Source organism: Meleagris gallopavo, chromosome 8, assembly GCF_905368555.1.
Source record: "Meleagris gallopavo chromosome 8, MGAL_WU_HG_1.1, whole genome shotgun sequence".
NCBI lineage: Eukaryota > Metazoa > Chordata > Aves > Galliformes > Phasianidae > Meleagris > Meleagris gallopavo.
The window spans coordinates 18,159,637-18,177,560 of NC_139411.1; the positions used below are offsets into that span (position 1 = coordinate 18,159,637).

General features: G+C 37.4%; 1 protein-coding gene and 1 pseudogene across 3 annotated transcripts in view; one reads left to right on the forward strand and one right to left on the reverse strand.

The window, feature by feature from the left end:
- ERCC6 (ERCC excision repair 6, chromatin remodeling factor) overlaps positions 1 to 17,284 on the reverse strand; it is a 47,252-nt gene extending 29,968 nt beyond the window's left edge. The window contains exons 1-6 of one of the 3 annotated variants that reach the window (XM_085229090.1): positions 17,186 to 17,283; positions 16,695 to 16,929; positions 15,388 to 15,821; positions 12,576 to 12,696; positions 10,056 to 10,164; positions 7,486 to 8,212 (exon numbers count right to left, since the gene is read on the reverse strand). In XM_085229090.1, coding sequence (XP_085085216.1) covers positions 7,486 to 8,212; positions 10,056 to 10,164; positions 12,576 to 12,696; positions 15,388 to 15,818 — 1,388 coding nt within the window. In that variant the 5' untranslated portion in view covers positions 15,819 to 15,821; positions 16,695 to 16,929; positions 17,186 to 17,283. The other 2 variants (XM_085229092.1, XM_085229091.1) reach the window with 2 other exon arrangements.
- Positions 13,099 to 13,264, forward strand: LOC116216914 (U2 spliceosomal RNA; annotated as a pseudogene).
- Positions 17,285 to 17,924: the final 640 nt, after the last annotated feature.

Here is a 17,924-nt window from a genome sequence, read left to right on the forward strand (position 1 = left end):
CATTGAAATTGTTCAGGTTCCAAAGAACTATAAATAGCAGTGATAGTATGAAAAGAAGCAAGTGGAAGATTGAGGCAAAAAAAATCAAATACAAGTCTCTTAGCACTGAAATCTATGGTATTAAGCTAACAAGGAGCCTCTTAAGTGAGATGCTGGAAAACTCGTCTATCCAGTATTTGCTTAACGAGAAAGCACACTCCAGAAGTTCTGCAGAAGTAACTAGACAAAGGAGGCTTAATGGGATGTACTAGTTTTCCAGTCCACTTGCAGTTTCTGAACAAACATTGCAGCTGAGTGAACAGTTGTACTTCCATCCTGGTAACAGTTTACCTCTCCCATTCACCCATTATACAAACAGCTTCCTGATGGCTTGGGCTCTTACCATTGGCTGGAGAGCTGCAACAGCAGAAATACGGCAGGGTAAACGAACTAAAAGAAAAATCCATCTTCTGGGAAAATGGATTTATGATCTGTTTTAAAAAATGTGATAAATTCACTCTCTATTTAAAATTACTTAACTCAATTTTTCCATAAAATATATGCATGAAGAAAAAAAATACATTTAGGGAGAGAAAAGATATATATAATTTTCACATTTGAAAGAAGAAACTACACTGACAGGCAAAATGCATTTTATTTCCTGTCCTGCTAAGATGATGCATTTTATGCTTATGGGATAAGTGAGTGCTTTTAAAGCTATTGGTCTCATTTTATCCATGTCAGGAAAAAAGCAACAAAGTTGTTCAAAAAAATGTACAAATATCATTAGATGTAGAATTTAAGTACTTTCATGACCTTGATTTATATCCTAACCTAACTAGGCAAAATAAAGGAGACAGAAGTCACTGTTAAAATTTCTCAAACAACTGCTCACAAAACTGGTGCTGTCTCACAAGATATTGACCTTCAGACCTGGCAAAACAACTCAGAAGAACAACCCATGCATTGCTCTAAGTCTTTAAGACTTGACCCACACACCTTGGCTCACCGATGTTTACAGCAGACACTGGTGGCACAATGACACCCCCCAGCCTGATATTTTCAGATACTTCACTTAAGGGCTTCTCAACACTCAACACACAAACAATCATATACTCTTTCTTGTGCAACGAAGCTAGCTGTGGTAGCTTTCCAGATCAGCTTTTCACCAATATAGTGAGAAACGGCTTGCCTTTATGGAAGCAGTCACAAACATGGAACTGTGGTACTGTTTTATTAAGAGAAAATAAAGACAATAATTTCCAAATACGTGTGAGTTACAATAACTGCAAAACCAAAAAAAAAAAAAAAAAAAAACCACTGAAAAACTAACAAAAAAGCAGAATACCAGACAGGTTCAGAGGGAGCACTTCACAGCAATGTATCTTGACCTCAAGTTCTTATGTCTTCAGAAGCAAAAATCACAATGGAAAATCAGCATATACGTAGGAAAAAAAAAAACAAAAAACAAAACAAAAAAAAACAAGAGGGCCAGCCTTCAATTTTCTGATGAAAAACAAATGTTGTTATTATTTGTTTGTCATATCTCAGATTGTTCTTATTACATGAAATCACATACCCTGTTAAGTAGCAAAAAGATCCAACCAAACAAAATAATACAAAAAGTGTATACAAAAATAATTCCCACAGATACTTCTACATAGCCTGACTTAGGTAAGAAAATCTCTACTTCAGAATAGCAATCTACTAAATGGTTGAATTAGGAAAATAACAATAATGCTCTCAGACTAAAAAAAAAAAAAAAAAGACCAAAAAGGCAGGTGATACTGGAGGCACAGCATAAAAATGCATTTATTTTTGTTCAGTACCACAATGTTGTGTTATCAGGTATGAATTGTCAGTTATTGTTTTGAGTTCCAGGGAAAGATAAATGATTCAAACTTACAAATGCTGACAGTCGCTGCTTCAGATTGTGTCACTACTGGAACTAACACACATCAGAACTTGGTTATGTTATCTCACCGAGTTATGAGAAGACTTGAAAGGTAAAACAAAAATCAACAGAAAACACCTACTTATCTCATTAAAATCAATACAATTCCAACTTACAAAACTTCTAAAGTGACAGGTAGATCACTTTAGAAATCAAATTCAAATAAAACACAATTGACAAGCAAGGCAGTGTTTTGTACAGAAGCCCCTAATCCAGTCTCCCAACATGAATGTTGCAGCGAGTATTTGAGCTTCAGCCTCCCCTGGGAAGAAGCAGATTGCCCTCTAGCGTACGTTGGAAAAAGCGATTCAGAAACAACCAAGAGAAAACTTCCTGCAGATTAACAGAAACTCATAACTCTAAGGAATTTAACCAACAGTTTCTGCAATTAGTTTGATCAATGTACATCACTCTTGAAATCATGAGATACCTAGAAAATCAATATATCTAGAATTTGAACTAATATATCCAGAACCCAGTTATCATAAGGAAAAATTCTGATATACTTTGTATTTATTATTCTATACGTATAATTGCATCGGCTTTAGAATTGAAGCTCTGCTATTGTATCTCCCCAAGGTCTGCAGCTCTTTGGTTTTCCCCACTCAACTGAAAGAAAAAGCAGTAATTTGTTGATACCACTGTAACAACATGCAGAGCTTGAAGCTGCCATTCAGTTTTTGAAAAGCTGTGAACTTGATGCAAGATACTGTATTAAGACTTCATCATTTTCAATAGAAAAGTGAAAACATTCCCAATAGCTGAAGCAAAGGGAAGAAAAACACTGCGAGACCAAACTGGCCAGGTGGTCAGTCGACCTCTTCTCTGTAAGTCAAACTTTCAAGAGAGAAACAGCACTAACTCATAATTTGACTTAATGACAGGGTACCATATTAAGCAAAGAATTAAAAAAATGCATATAAGTCTGAGTTAAATTTCATTACTGTGCCTAAATGATTGGCAAGCACAGGCTCTACCAAAAGAGAAGCATGACCTTTGAGAAATCTACTTTTCTGCTGTCCATGGTCACTAATAAGTACAATTTTATCCTACAAATGCAGAATGAAAGCCATATATCATACAATTAAATCTTTCTTAATATGAGATTGTATTCAGATACTAAGCCCATTTCCCACTTATTGCAATACCCAAGAAAGAAATTCTGCATCCAAAACAGTAATGAGCACAATTTTTTTTTCTTTTTAAAATACAGTCAGGAACCAAGCTGAGCGTTTAATATAGTTTGCCTTTTTGAAGCACAATATGTTTTCTGTTTTAGACAGCTAAGAATCCCTTACAGATTATTCTAATTTGCTAAACTGAAGCATTCAGCATTACTTTTCTGATCTAACTTTTTATGGTCTGTATGCATGGATTTAATTGGCACATCCTAACAGATGAAATAAATGCAGTTAGTACAAGTCTCTACAAGTAAATTAAGACTGATGTAGATGATTACACACTTGAGCTTAGAATGAAAGGTGTACTCAGCAAGTGAGCCAAAATATATCTTCATTTGTGCCTCAGATTTGTCATTTTAAAGAGCAGTTAGGATGCTCTAAGAAAACGTTTTCCAGGAAAGGTAATATTTAATCCTTTTTAAATTTATAACTGATACAATGAGAGATTGACTGATTGAGATGCTGCAAAGACAGCTCATGTATGAAAACTGATCTAACTTGAGAAAAAGCATCACTTATTTTTTAGTTAACTTTATTATTGGTTTGACTGTTTTTGTTATCATCTGTTTTGTGTGCTGATATCCACTACATCCAGCAACTCAGCTGCTTGGCTGACGCTCGGGAAACATGGTGAGAAGCAGCTTTACTAGCCTTGCCTCCCAGCCCTTCACAGCAATTGAAGGAAGTGCTACTCAAAAAACTCTACTTCACAAACTATACAAAAAAGCCAAGAAAATACAGACATGGAACTTATCTCCCACAACCTGAGATTTAATTCTTTCCCTGAAGCAGCAGGCATACACATACTGGCAGCTGCTATGGGAATAGTGACCCTAAGATAGCTATTAAAACTTTTTGTTTCCAAGCTATTACTTCATGCAGATAATGTATTAGTGATGTCAAAAGTGTAACATATTATCTACAGATAATGAGAAAAAATTATTTGATTGTATTTGCACTTCCTATTTTAATACATGCAAAAGAGAATTTATGTTAGCACGCCAAAAGACTGGATGAGCTGCAGCTTCCACAGCTCCAAAACCTTGACAAAGTAAAACAAGAAGATTATGCAGTTACTTTCTTGCTGAGAAGCCAGAAAAGGCTTATTTCCTATGCCTTTAATCTGCATTGAAGTGAAGCTTACTTCTATTTTCTGATTCTAGGTATGAAAAGCTAAAAATAGGTGCAGTTTCACTGAACAGCCTTCAAAGAAAGCAGCTCTGCCGTGACCTGGCTGCTCCACCAGGTGGGTGACCGCTCCAGACTCCTACCAGTGCCTGTGTGAAGCAGCTCTCGACTAGGGCAGTTACTGCTGAGTATGACAAAAAAATACACTGAAACCACAGCTGTTGAGGGGGATCAAGTCTCTGAGACCTTCAGCACTACCCCAGAGACTGATGACCTAATCCAGGCCTCTGGGTTCAGCTGGGAATAGTCACTATGAAGGACAGTGGGAGATAATGATAACATCACCTTGCACTGAATCCTCAACTTAGCATTTAGCACCTGACAGTCTGTCACTGATTTACTTTACCTCCCCACAGCCCTGGTATTCCTTGCTACAGTAGCCAGAAGATTTTTTCCCCATGTCTGCACAGCAGCACTGCTCCAGTAATGGTAACAAGAGAAAGGCAAGAGCCATGCAAGAGCAAAGATAGCACTAAAAGAGTGTGTTTAATTCTGGCCTTTCCACTTTCCGCTGACCATGCCTGGCTGTGAGTGACCAGGCCGACTGACACAAGTTGCCTTCAGAAGAAAAGCAGAGCAGCTGTTCTCCTGCTTGCCCTGTTTACCACAGATGCACCAGCTCCTCTTTGGAAACAGTCAGTTCCTCTAGCAGTCCCATAATTAGCTAATTACTATGCTTTAACATCATCATCGTATTTTCCCCTTGACACAGACCAATCTCTTCAAGTCCCATCCTTGAAAAGTTTTAATGTTAAAGAAACTCATTTTCAGCTTTCGAGAGTGTAGGACTTTATACAGCACCAAGCACAAGACTAGATGTTCAGAATACTGAAGTAGTCCTAAAGGACTTTCCCTTGCCTATCTCAGGGGTAAAATATACCATAATCTCACTCATTTATTTGCATTCAAAAGTATAACTGATGTGAAACAAGACATAAATGTAAGCAAATGACAGCATTTCTTCAGCATTCTTAATATGTTTCTTAATTCACTACACTTTATTTTCTCATGGCATTTCCCATAATGAAGATTACCTGGGGGTGTCAGCATAAAAACGTCAATGTGGACAGCTGCAGCTTAACAGCCACAATAACTGTAGCTATGAAATTTTTAAGAGATGTAGTGTTTTGGTGGCAATTACAGTTATTGATATTTCTAAAATTCATTTAGGTTTTTATTGTAACTTTAGTAACCAAAAGAAATGTAGTCTATGATATGACTTTGCTAAGGATAAATTGTCACAATCTTAACGTTATTAAAAAACGTGTTTGAGTGAATTTAAACTGAGAGTCATATTAAAACTTTCAATCAAAATAAATTACTCTTGATGAAAACACTGAATTAAAAATGATTTAATATTGGTCTAATTTACATGTGAAACGTACAATTTTATTCAATAAAACAGTAAATATTTTAGTGGTTAAATACAATTAATTTTTGTTAATGTACCCCAATAAAAAACACACTTTTTTGACCTTATGGACATTGTTCAGATTAGCCTCTCATTGAAATCTTCTATTCAAGAAGCAATAAACTACTCCTTAACCTTGAAAAGCAGCATCCTGGGATTCCAAGCCTAATGCCAATTCCTGATCTGCCTTAGTAGTGTAAGACATAAAAAACAAGTTGACCTCTTCCTACTTAACATTTTGTTTCCTGTAATAATGCTAGAACTGGAACACAAGCACCTCTATCAGAGCATGCCTCTTCCTCCACAGCAGCTCTTAGCACAGGTTAAAGATGGGTATTCATACTACTTCTTGACCCTCGCTTTTGATACAGCATAATTTAACTTTGTAGGATGCTCCATATCTGTAAAACACAAGATTTAAATCTCTCCACCATTAACCAGGCGTTATGCTAGGATTTTTGCCTACATTAGTCACTCTTCTCTATAACTTTAATAACCATTGCTCCTTTCGCTCCAGGAAAGCTGTTTTCAACTTGGAATCCATGCTTTTCTAAGGGCTATAAACCACTTGAAGGACCTTAAATTACATGTCACTTCAGTGGCCCTTAAAAATGTTTTCCAAGCAGCTCTAACAATGGAAACATTGCACAGTCTTATTGTTAGGAGCTCCACAGCAATGATACTGGTAGGAAAAAAAACAAACCAAAACAAAGCACAACAGCACACTGTAGCTACAGAGAAATCATTAATACCCAGGCTATACAGATTTCATAAGTTACAGATTAGCACTAGGTGCTTCAGGTGCCATTTTTAGAAGTAACTTGTGTTCTTGACATCTTAGCTATATTGCTCTACCTAGTTATACTAGTTTATTGAATAGAAGATGCTGATTCTTTTTATAAATCTTACACAGTCTACAACCTTAGGTCATCACAGCTGGAGAAAACTACTACCATTGCCACATCTTTGTTAGATAAGAACATCACTATTAATAAGGACAGAAAGAAAGGAAAACCACTGTCAAACAGGGCAGCTCTTTTTAGATTTGACTAATAGCAACATGATGTCCAGTCTTTATTATTTATCTAAGTTATGCAAGAGTTATCACTCGATAATAAAAAAGAACAGATGATTCCTTTCCAGTATGCATTTTATGAGTTTAAATTCAAAGTCCACTTTATAGTGATGTTCAAATTAATATATTTGCCTGAGATTTCATCTAATGATTTATACAAAAACAGTACATATACATTTGTTCAAGTAATTTCTTCCTGACTAGTCACTAACTAAAGCCAAAACCCAAGCATCTCATCCCAAGCCAAACCAAAGATACCTCTCACAGTGAGGAAGTGACTTCCTTCTGAAGAGGGAGTCTGTCTGTTCTGTAATTTTGCCTATCAAACAGAAAACGTCATATATAATTGAAAGGTAGGTATGAGGATCTGTAGACAAAAGTAAACAGCTTAAGAAAACAGTAATGCTGCCAAGTAATACATAATACATTTCTATACATTACTGTTGGCACATTCACAGTACTGTAAATAACAAACAAATCCAAAACTGAAATAACTTACTTTTGAATGATCTTCAAATGATCAGAAAAATTAAATAGCAAAGTCCTAATAATTAAGAGGTATGCCTGATTCCCTTAGAAAGGCTATGATCATTCTGACCGTCTCCTTCCCATTATTCCTAGTCGTGTATTACAGATTTTGTCTTTTACACGTGCAGTATCATTTGGTAATGTTGCTACTAAAATGTCTGGGACTAACCTTAGCCTCTGTTTATAATAGTCTTCATCTCCATCATCTCTCCATCTTTTTACTTTGCGCTTCCCTACTGTATGTTCTTCCTCCTCAGAGCTTGGAAAGTAGTCAGCGTCGTTTTCAGCATCTTTAGAATCCCGCCTCACCAAGTTTTTTCCCTTCCTTGACAAATTCCTGAGTTCATAATCAGAATCATTTTCAGCATGTGAAGATGCCTGTTCTTCCTCCTCTTCAACTGCTGCTGGCTCAAGTTGTTCCTCATCAGGTACATACTCAGATTCTCCACTATCGTCTTCCTGTCCAGGCTTGAGCTTTGTAGTCTCAAGATTTTTTTTTTCTTTTAGAATACCTGCTTTTGAATGAACCTGAAGGGCATGCTTCTGAAGTTTCTTCAAGTGTTTTTTTAAACGTTTATCTGTTTTTGACAGAACTTTACCTCTTCTTTCCTTTGTAGCAGATGTGGGAGCTACGCACTGAACATTTTTGGCTTGTGCTTTCTTCTTCGCTCTTTTGTGAAGGGATAACTTCTTTCTCTCAGATGACAGCTTAGCCTGGTCTGCTAAATACTTTTCAAAATCAGATGCTTCATTTAGCATTAGTCGCCGTGTTTTCCTCTCTGGCTTCTGAGGTATTTTAGTTCCAAACGGGGTCATCTGGCCTGTACGAATAAGCTCTTCCCACTCTGTTTCCTGAACAGGCATAAGCATACTGCCAAGAGATGATGGACCAGGCTCTGCAACAAAAAAACAGAATAACCACAATGCCTTCCACACATTCTGAATGACTCCAATACAGGAACAAAATTGTGGTTAAAAACCAAATAGATTTAAAGCTTAAAAACAACTCCAAACTAACATTACACAATATGAAAAGGTCAAAAAAGGCAGAAACCAACAAAAAAGGTCAAAACAGACTTTTCTTTTTAAAAATTCAAATTACTTCTAAAATTTCATATAGGAAACATTATGCATGCTCTTAGAATGCTAATACTTCTGGAATAACACACGGCAGCAGAAAGAACTATCATAGAAGAATAATCCTTAACATCACATGAACTCTAATATGTTACTTATACTTTCAGTTCAACATGTCATCATATTCACTACAACAAAGCATAGAATTCCCATAAACAGTAACAACGCCCACTTCTATTTCTATTACTGATTGTTCAGATTTTCTTAAAAGCTTGAAATCTGAAGTTTCCATTAAGGATACCAGGAGAAAGACAAAAGACTGTCTTCCCATAAGCTAAAAAAACCCCCAAACCCTCCAATACTACAATGCCACTAGGATTATGATTTTAAAAGTCAGATTGACCACACAGCATATTGTCATCGATAAGCACTTACAGCTAAACTGCATACACAGTTACTAAGCTTATATTTGTGTTAACTGTGTTAATTGTCATCTGAAAGCAAGGAGGGGGGGATTTCTTGAATTTAAGAAGCCGAAGGGAAATGCCAATCTAGAATCTATTACTAAGGTCCAAAATTTCACAGTAGCTACAACAGAATTGCCAGCATGGTATGCTACTATATATGCTATTTAAAGCATTGTATTTATCACTAAAGTATGTTTAATATGTAAAGATAATGCATCTGGCTTGAAACAACTCCCTTTTCAGCCCATTAGTTCCTCAAACCATAGGAACTGTTCAACTTCATTTCTTCTGTCTTGGGTTCCATACACTTTCTAGCCACATTTCATCACACTAGGTGCCAGAGATTTCCTGCATGAACTCATTAGAAGAAAAAAGGCTTAAGATGATTTCCTGCTAAGAAAAGTTTACTAAAATTTTCACTCTCACTAAAGTTTCTTGACACAGGAGAGGAACATATGCCTTTTAAGATTCAGAATCCAGATCTGCAATGAACACAAGGCATAAGGATATAGCACAATGAGGGGTAAGGAATCAGTGCAGAGGAAGGCATTGTACAGGTCCAACCCTGCCCATCTGGATACCACACATAATGATGGTGAGTGAAATACAGTTAAGCTGGAGTTATAAAATCCAATCTCAGCTTGTAGAGAGCAGTGAGAAAGAAAACAGTGAAATATTTGCATAAGAAACAAAGAGGACAAGCATACTGCTCTGGAAGCTGTTTTTTTCCTAATCTTTTTTTTTTTTGTTTTAACATAGTATAGCCTGATAAAGTATTCCCCTCTTACATTTCTAACTATAATTCTCAACAATAAGAAAAAAACAATTTTGTTAATGCTGACTGATAGCATCCAGCATATAAAATGTAATTCAATCACGATGTTAGTCATCATTATCAAATTAGCTGTGAAAAAATGTTAAGATTTCCAATTTATTAAGCCCAATACTCTAATGTGCATCAGTCATCCCTACTGAGCTGAACAAGGATTAACATCCATTTCTTAAAACTTCCCACATGAATATGCCAAGATTTGCAATTCTGCAGGTGCAGAAAATGAATGTTCTTAACACTCTCTTTGAAAACAAACCACTGAAATGTATTTCCTTATTGGCAACGATCTTGCAAATTACTTTCAAACAACAAAAGGCAGTACGTCAAAGTAGAGCAGAAGTTTCAGCCTTCTCCCATACATACCTTCATCATCCTCAAATTCAATTTCATTTACTTTATCAAGAATCTCAGTTCCCCCAAGAACTGCTTGGAGACGTTTCTGTTTTGCTTTGATCTTCTTCAGCTGTTGCTCCTTGAATGACAATTAGGTACATTATTAAAATTTCAAGCTACTTCAGAATCCTGCTATCTTTTAAAAGTATTTAAGCTATAACACTTACAGTATTTTCTACCAGAAAGTCATACTCAAATGTTCAAAGTATCCCATTTAATAAAAAAAAGCACAAAACTGTCACAAAGTGTCTGTAGCTTAATAACTCACAAAATATGCATAAATGTGTACAATCATCTTAAAATACACTGTAAGACATTACTATTTATACACACATTTCACATGCTAATTATGCATTTTCATGTCCATTTTTCAAGGTCATTTTATAACTATGCTGATACAAGCAAAAACAGCCCTTGGACTAGTGAGATATGTGAAGAATATTAAAAAAAAAGTCCATGATTTGCAAGACTGAATTACTGGCAAATAAACTATTAAAACCAAGTGTAATATTCATTAGGATTTATTTATCACCCAAAAGTTTTGGAATGTTTGCTTGGAAAGGAACAAAAAAACACAAGTCAGACATCTTAATATATGTTTGTACATAACTAATTCAGGAATGGTTGCAGCTACTTTAACAGCAAAAACTACAAAGTAAAATGCTTTTGAAAAATAAGTGAAAAAATTCGACACTACAGACATTATAACAAGTGTAGTTCATTACTGCAATGAAAGTGATTCACATCTAACTCTTCTGCTGCCCCTTTTATTTGACTGTAATGTCCTCAACTGTGTGTTTACCAGTAATGTTGCAATTCCCTTGGTGTTGCTATATTCATTTATGAAACAAGAAATTCCAAACAGTAAAACTAACACATAGGCAGTGCAACTTTTCTCATGTGTAACTTTACTTTTTCAAAGTATTTTCCCATCTATAGAGGCACATAGTTTAGTAAAAAATAAAAATGAAGTTTACAATGCAATCAACTTTTTGTGTGTGTGTGAAGGGAGGTGCTCTTGCCTGCCCGAGTCCTTATGTAGCACCTTTCAATCACAAAGCATAGTGTATTTGTGTACATTACAATGTATTACCTCCTTTGTACCCAACATTATCCTTGCTACTGAAGAATTTACACTACAAAACACTACCTGTGTGACAGCTCTAAGGAAACAGCTCTAACAGTTAGTAATTTCACATTTATCTGAATAATGAAACAATTCAGACTTTTTTTTCTTTTTAAGTAGGACAAACAGAAAAGTACTAAAAGGCAATTCTCCATATGCAGTTCAAGATGAACTTCATATAGAGCATCTGCCTTCAAATACACTGGGACTTAACCAGAATCTTGAGCATATTGAGATCACTTTTACAGATTAGAGTTTTCATACAGATATTGATTTTTACACTTCAAAGGCCATTAGAGATGGCTAACAACAGATTTCCAATGAGTTATGAACTTCATCTGCTACTAACTTCCATGATTTCAAGTAACGTGATATCAGGAAAACGTAGCATAAAGTTCCTTGAGGACACTTCAGATTTAAGTATGATAATCATATATCTTCCCATACTTCCAGCTACTTATTCCTAATAGTAAGTTGCTAGACCAGGGCCACTATTCAGTTTGCTCCCACTCCCTCTCAGTTGGCCAATCTGTGAATACAACATTATCCCAGTTGCTGAAACGATCAGAAGAATAACTAAAAAGAAACAAGTGAATGGGGTCAGTGGCAAAAAGCCCAAGACTGGAGAGAAGTGCAGAGAGGAAGTTTTTGAGTTGGGCAATCATTACAGAAACTATTAGGTGCATTTCCATGAGACAGTGAGAAGATCTAAGAACTACATTCCTAACCAGAAGTTTTGCTTTTCTCCCTTCTCCTTCCCATTCACAGATGTACAGGTCTATGGCTTACGTTACACTGATGCCTGCTAGATTGCTCTACAGCTCCTTTAGCTAAAAACTACAGCAGGAAAAAAATGGAGCAGCTTTTGTCACACCAGCAAGTTACAACAGCTCACAAAAGGCAATGATGCACGTTACTACAAGAAAGATGGAGTGAAAGAGCAGCCAGAAAAAGGAACATGGGAAATGAAGGCCGTGAGAGCTGAGATTTAGACCAACTCTCAAATCATGCTCTAAAAATGCTTTACCATTTCTTGAAATACTACTAGGAAGGATTTAATTAATTTCATGCAAATCAGTCTTCCAAGCAAGTTTTACAGCTTTGTCTAAAATTAAAGAATCAACACGGTCCACCCCCAAATAAACATGCTAACAAAAAGCCAACATCAACCCCTCCACCCCCTTCACATCTTTAGTTATTTACTTTTTTTTGGTAGAAAATTAAACCATTTTAAAAGGGAAAGACAGCAATTTTAGACTGATTCTGCTCTATACAATTAAGCAACAATTACATCACATAATCCAGACCTTAAGCCAAAGCACAAGCCAAGTACTGTGAGCAGGAAATTAAAGTAATCTAATCACCTTGTTGTATTTTTGCCGTTTTACAGAATCTAGTTTTCTGTTTATATCTTTGTTGTTGGCAGCCTGAGGTGAAAGTTGCTCAATAATTTTATCTATTTGTTTCAGAGATGTTGTACATGATCTGAAAAACAAGAAGATTGCAATGTACTATTCAGTTGCAGTAAAGAAAATTAGAACATTTTCAATTCAGACAATTTAAAAATTCCACAGTGTTTAAGGTAAGATTTAAAAAGGACTACAATTAAATAAGCACTTTATGACTAAACATCATTAGAAACATTGAAGATTTAAAAAATGTAAACATTAATATTTGTAAACAAAGTTCTACTAATATTAAAATGTCAAAGGAAATGACACTAAACAAAATACTGTTATTTAGTACTCAGAAGCCACAAGCCTGATGATCACAATAACGGAATGAAGTGGTTGATTTTGCTACTAAAGATAAACAGAATACAATTAAAAACAAAGCAAAACAAAACAGGCTACAGTGACAAGCGTCAGAGATAGAAGCAGCACAGAACTAGCTAAGATCAAGCATTGTAACAGTTCTTATCAGTTCAATATCTGATATGTCTTCAATGGGAAGACTTTCTATTAAACAGATTTTGGGATTCAGGAGTTGGATCTGGAGCTCACTCTTTTCACTCTGTGTGCTGTTCTGACATCGTGAAGGTGGCACTGAGGGACACAGTTTTGTGATGGGGCTTTATAGCTCAGGTTGATGGCTGAATTTGATGATCTTGCAGGTATCTTCCAATCTACACGATTCTATGATACCATACAATAATCTAAACGAGAAACTCTTTGTTTTCACTTCGTAAAACTGTACACTGTTTGATGTCATTATATACAGATGCTTATTTAGATTACGAGGTATAAATATAGTTTCAGGAAATCAAACTATCTGAAAGAATTAACAGCATATGTACATTAACATTTCCTTACTTATGCACTACCATTTTTCTCATTTCTACATAAAATAGTTATAAACTGATATCATTTGTTTTCACTATTGCATTTGTTTGCAAGGAGGCACTGCATCACTATCAAAAGCAATTTATCTGTTTCTTGATTTAAATAGCAGAATATTTCATAAGGATATACAAATTAGCATCTCAAAGCTCTATGAAAACGCCCCAGAAAGCTCTTCTTGCCTACAAAGTAACTATTATTCCCCTTATATGCAAAGAAGAGCACTGTACATTTAATTCTTAGGGAGGAAATTGTTGATCATTTAGAACTCCTCGGCTCTAGTCTGGACTCTACCACTGTTCCCCTTGATGTGATCTGCCAGCTATCAATGCTATCTTCACACATTCAATCCTTCACTCCCGATAAACCTTTCTGAACCATCCCAACCCCTTTCTCAGTCTTTTTTCTTGCTTTAAACTGTACTACACTCTTGCAGGTCTCTGATCTATTGGTCCTTGCTTCCTTGGCCCTGGGGTCTCTTACATGCTGCTACTGTCTTCTTCCACAATGCTTTATTTAACAGGACTGAAAGAATTAACTTCAATCATTTTTTCTTCTCCTTTTCCTACTTAAACTTGTGCAGATGTTATCCTACCATGCAGCTTCTGCTATGAACTCCATACAAACTTCTCAAAAACATTTCTCACCTAGGCTTACCTACAGTTATGCATTCAGTGTTACAGAACCATCAACTATCACACTCTACTCACATTTGCACTTTTGCACTTTCAACAAGTCATGTGTATCTCTACTTATTTTCTCAAAGTCAACTTTCAGACTTGGACAGACCCTTCTATACAGGTAAGTTTCTGCAGATCTACACAAACCATTCGTATCCCTTCATGTAAATCTAATTTTAAAACTGTAAGCAGGAAGATGAAAATACGGGGGTAAGAAAAAACATTGGGATACTTCTTACAGAAAATATCAGTCAACTGATAGGGCTGTGCATCACTCTTTCAATATCTGGATAAATCAAATTGCAAATATGCTCATCTTCTCAATGACCGTCTAATCATTATTTCCTTCTGCTACATAACATCTCAAATCAAGCGCCAGTTTTACACACATACTTAGTTGTTTTACATCTCCACGGCCAAACTGGAAAATTAATGCACGTGCTTAGTTCTATGCACTCCATAAGAGTTCAAACAGACAATGGAGGTATACACTACTCTTGAAGACTAGAAGAGAACACTAACACAGCTCAGTGAAAGAGATGCACACGTAAATAACTCACAATAACAACACAGTAATTCTACAATATCACACAATAATTCTACAATGAGATTAGAAACAGGAAGTTCAAAGATCAAAACTCAATGACATGTAGCCCTTATCACTCAGAGTCTTCTACTATCAACATATCACATTAAGCATTTGATTATTTAAAAGCATTCTCGAGGACTTTTTACAAACCAGAACAAAGGTTGCTCTGGTTGTAGTACCCTGACAATATGGAGCCACACAAGTTACAGAAAATAACTGTAACAAGCTACTGAAACGAGGTAGAAGTAGGTAACCACATGAAGCATGCAGGATTGAAGAAGTGATACTTCTGTGGTAACTGTGAATAACAAAGTATAATGCAGTTATTCACGGCCCAGGAAACAAACAAGCATTGCAGTAAGGTGGGCAACAAAGTAGAAAAAAAGGAGATGCGCTCTGTATCTTAGGTCTCTAAAGCTATGATGCATGACTACACAGGTCAAATAAGAGCAATGCTTCATTATTCTGATAGTGAAATGCTTTAATCTTTCAGCTTTTAAAAACATGAGACATTGAGCATAATTTGATTGCTAGTAACAGAAGACAACATCAAGGACAGAAAACTTACCTTAAGTCATCCAGCACTGACTGATACTCTTTTTCAGCATCAGCTATTTTTGTTGCTTTGTTAGCTTCATTAATTGCATTATCTACTTGCTGGAGAACTCCTTGCTCCAACACATCCTGGTCATACACATCGACTCCTAAACCTTTGAGCTCAGCAGCCTGTGCACTATATGAAACGGACTGAATCTGCTGCCTGTTGATATGCAGAAGGGGTTGTCCTCTTCTGGGTACCTCCATGGGAACTGCCACAGAAGTGGATGGCTTGCTGTCAGAGCTGTGAACTCCAAAATGATTACCCTGGTCACTGTTACAAATGCCATTGTCTTGTTCAGTTCCTGATTCTTCAGCATTATGGGGGCAAATACTGCTTACAGTAGTAATGGGGTCTTGTTCTTGAATACTGTCTGGTAGGTGGCTGTTTTCTGTTGGCATTATCTGTTCAAAAGAAACGAAGAAAAGTAAGAATCACATCACCATAACAATATTCACACACAAAGTTCCTCACGGAGATAGTGCCCAAACAGGAGCAAAACAAGTACATATCTTCATGTGAAATTGTTATTTCAAAACACCTGGTAGTTCACCTTTCTGTGAGGCATCCTCCACCCAAAGGTTTCTCTCTCCACGCTATTTCTACAATCAAAAGGAAGAGTGGCAAAAACATCTTAAAGTCTACAGTATGATGCACTCCTAGAAAATGCTTATATCAAGAAAAAAAAAGTCTGTAACTACTGTTCTCTTCACCAGAGTGAACTGAGCCTTGCATGAACGGTCATGCTCCAGAGGACAAAATAACAAAATCATACACGACAGAAAATGCCCTAAACCAAAAGTACAAACATTCAAAATAGTATAAGACTTCAAGCATAAAAAGCAAACCATTAGTATTTAGTGAGTATTTTAAACAGCCTAACATAAGTTTTCTGTGGAACAGTATGAAAAAAACAGTCAAGCTGAACACAGACAAAAAGATGTGTCAAAACTAATCAGGAAATTGGTTTTGTTTCCATATTTGCTGTTGTAAGAGTACAGCTAGAAAAGCACGCCCACTTGACATATAACCTTTTACCTTTTCATAAGATAAGAAAATACGAGGGAAAAGTCAAAGGACAGCTACTGGAGAAAAATCACAATACAAAGCTTCTCACCAGACAAGAAAAAACAGATCAGGTGTTTGAGAATCAGACCAGGAAACCTGCCAGTAAAAGCACTGCTGTGAACCACTGCAGGCTTCAGTTTGACAGTTCAGCTTTGAAGCAGGACACAGTGCCCTAACAACTAACAGGCTTTAACACGGGAACGACTTACCACGGCAACCTCGGTGCTGGTACTGTTCAGAGCCTTTAGAAGGAGTTTCTCAGGGAAGGACGTGGCTTAGTTCACCTTCAGGGAGGCACAAGCTTTGTGAATGAGGACGCTGTGAATGAGGACGCTGAGGCGGCAGGGAGGGCTCAGCATCCCCTCCCAGCACGGCAGCCCCCGGGGCCGGGTTCCCGCTCACCCTCTTCTTCCATCAGCCCCGAAGCACACAGCAGGCCAGGCCCTGAGCACAAACACCGTTAGCACCCCGCGCTCCCTCGGCACGCACAGCCCGCTCCGACTGCCAGCCGCACGACTTCACCACCTCCCCACGAACAGGCCCGGGCCGGTGTGGCTGCGACAGAACCGCTGCACACGGCTTTCCCTCACGGCTGGCGACAAGCCCTTGGCGAGATGGGAAGACAATAAGCTCCGACTGCTCGATTCACCACAGCCCCTGAGCGCGGAGTCCCGCTGACACCGCGGCACGAAGCACCCACCTCCCCCGCCGCCATCACATCCGCCATCACATCCGCCGCTCCTTTGCGGCGTCACTTCCGCCTCCGGCACTGCCGCGACTGCGCATGCGCGATGCTGTATTGAGGGGGTGTGTGTCGTACTTTCAATTTGAGTGCATGTCCCTGATTGCTTGCAAGTGACAGAAGCAAAATTAAACTTTCTCCAGAACTCGTTAGGCCTTGTGCCCCTTTTTCCCTCTTCCTTCTCTCTCCCCATGACAGTTCTGGACGCTGCTCCTCTTTGAGCTGCAGAACTACTGCTAGGCTGTGGTTACTGACAGCCTTTGGCTACCTGTGATAGGACAGGCATGCAGTTTGGAATTTCTGTGCTAAATGAGTGCTGAGCAGCTAGATTTGAACTTGTGACTCCAGGAACTGATTTGTGATTCAGTTAAAACACGGAACTGCTTTCTTCAGCTGCCTCTGAGTTGTCCCTGCATGTATTCCTGTGGTCATCTTTTCTTGAGCGACTGTCTTGAAACAGTGCAGATTAACAACAACAACAACAACAACAACAAAACAAAAAATACATATTTTGTGGATTTTTGAGGAATGTGGTGAGTGTGTGAAAGCGATGGAGTCATGATGCCGTATCCATCCCACACCTAACTTGAATAAACTGCTACAGACCAAAGGGAGAAAGAGAGCTTCTCCAATGATGATGATACATTTATAGCTGGTTACAGGTTAGAATAATGGAATCACTAAGGTTTGAAAAGAC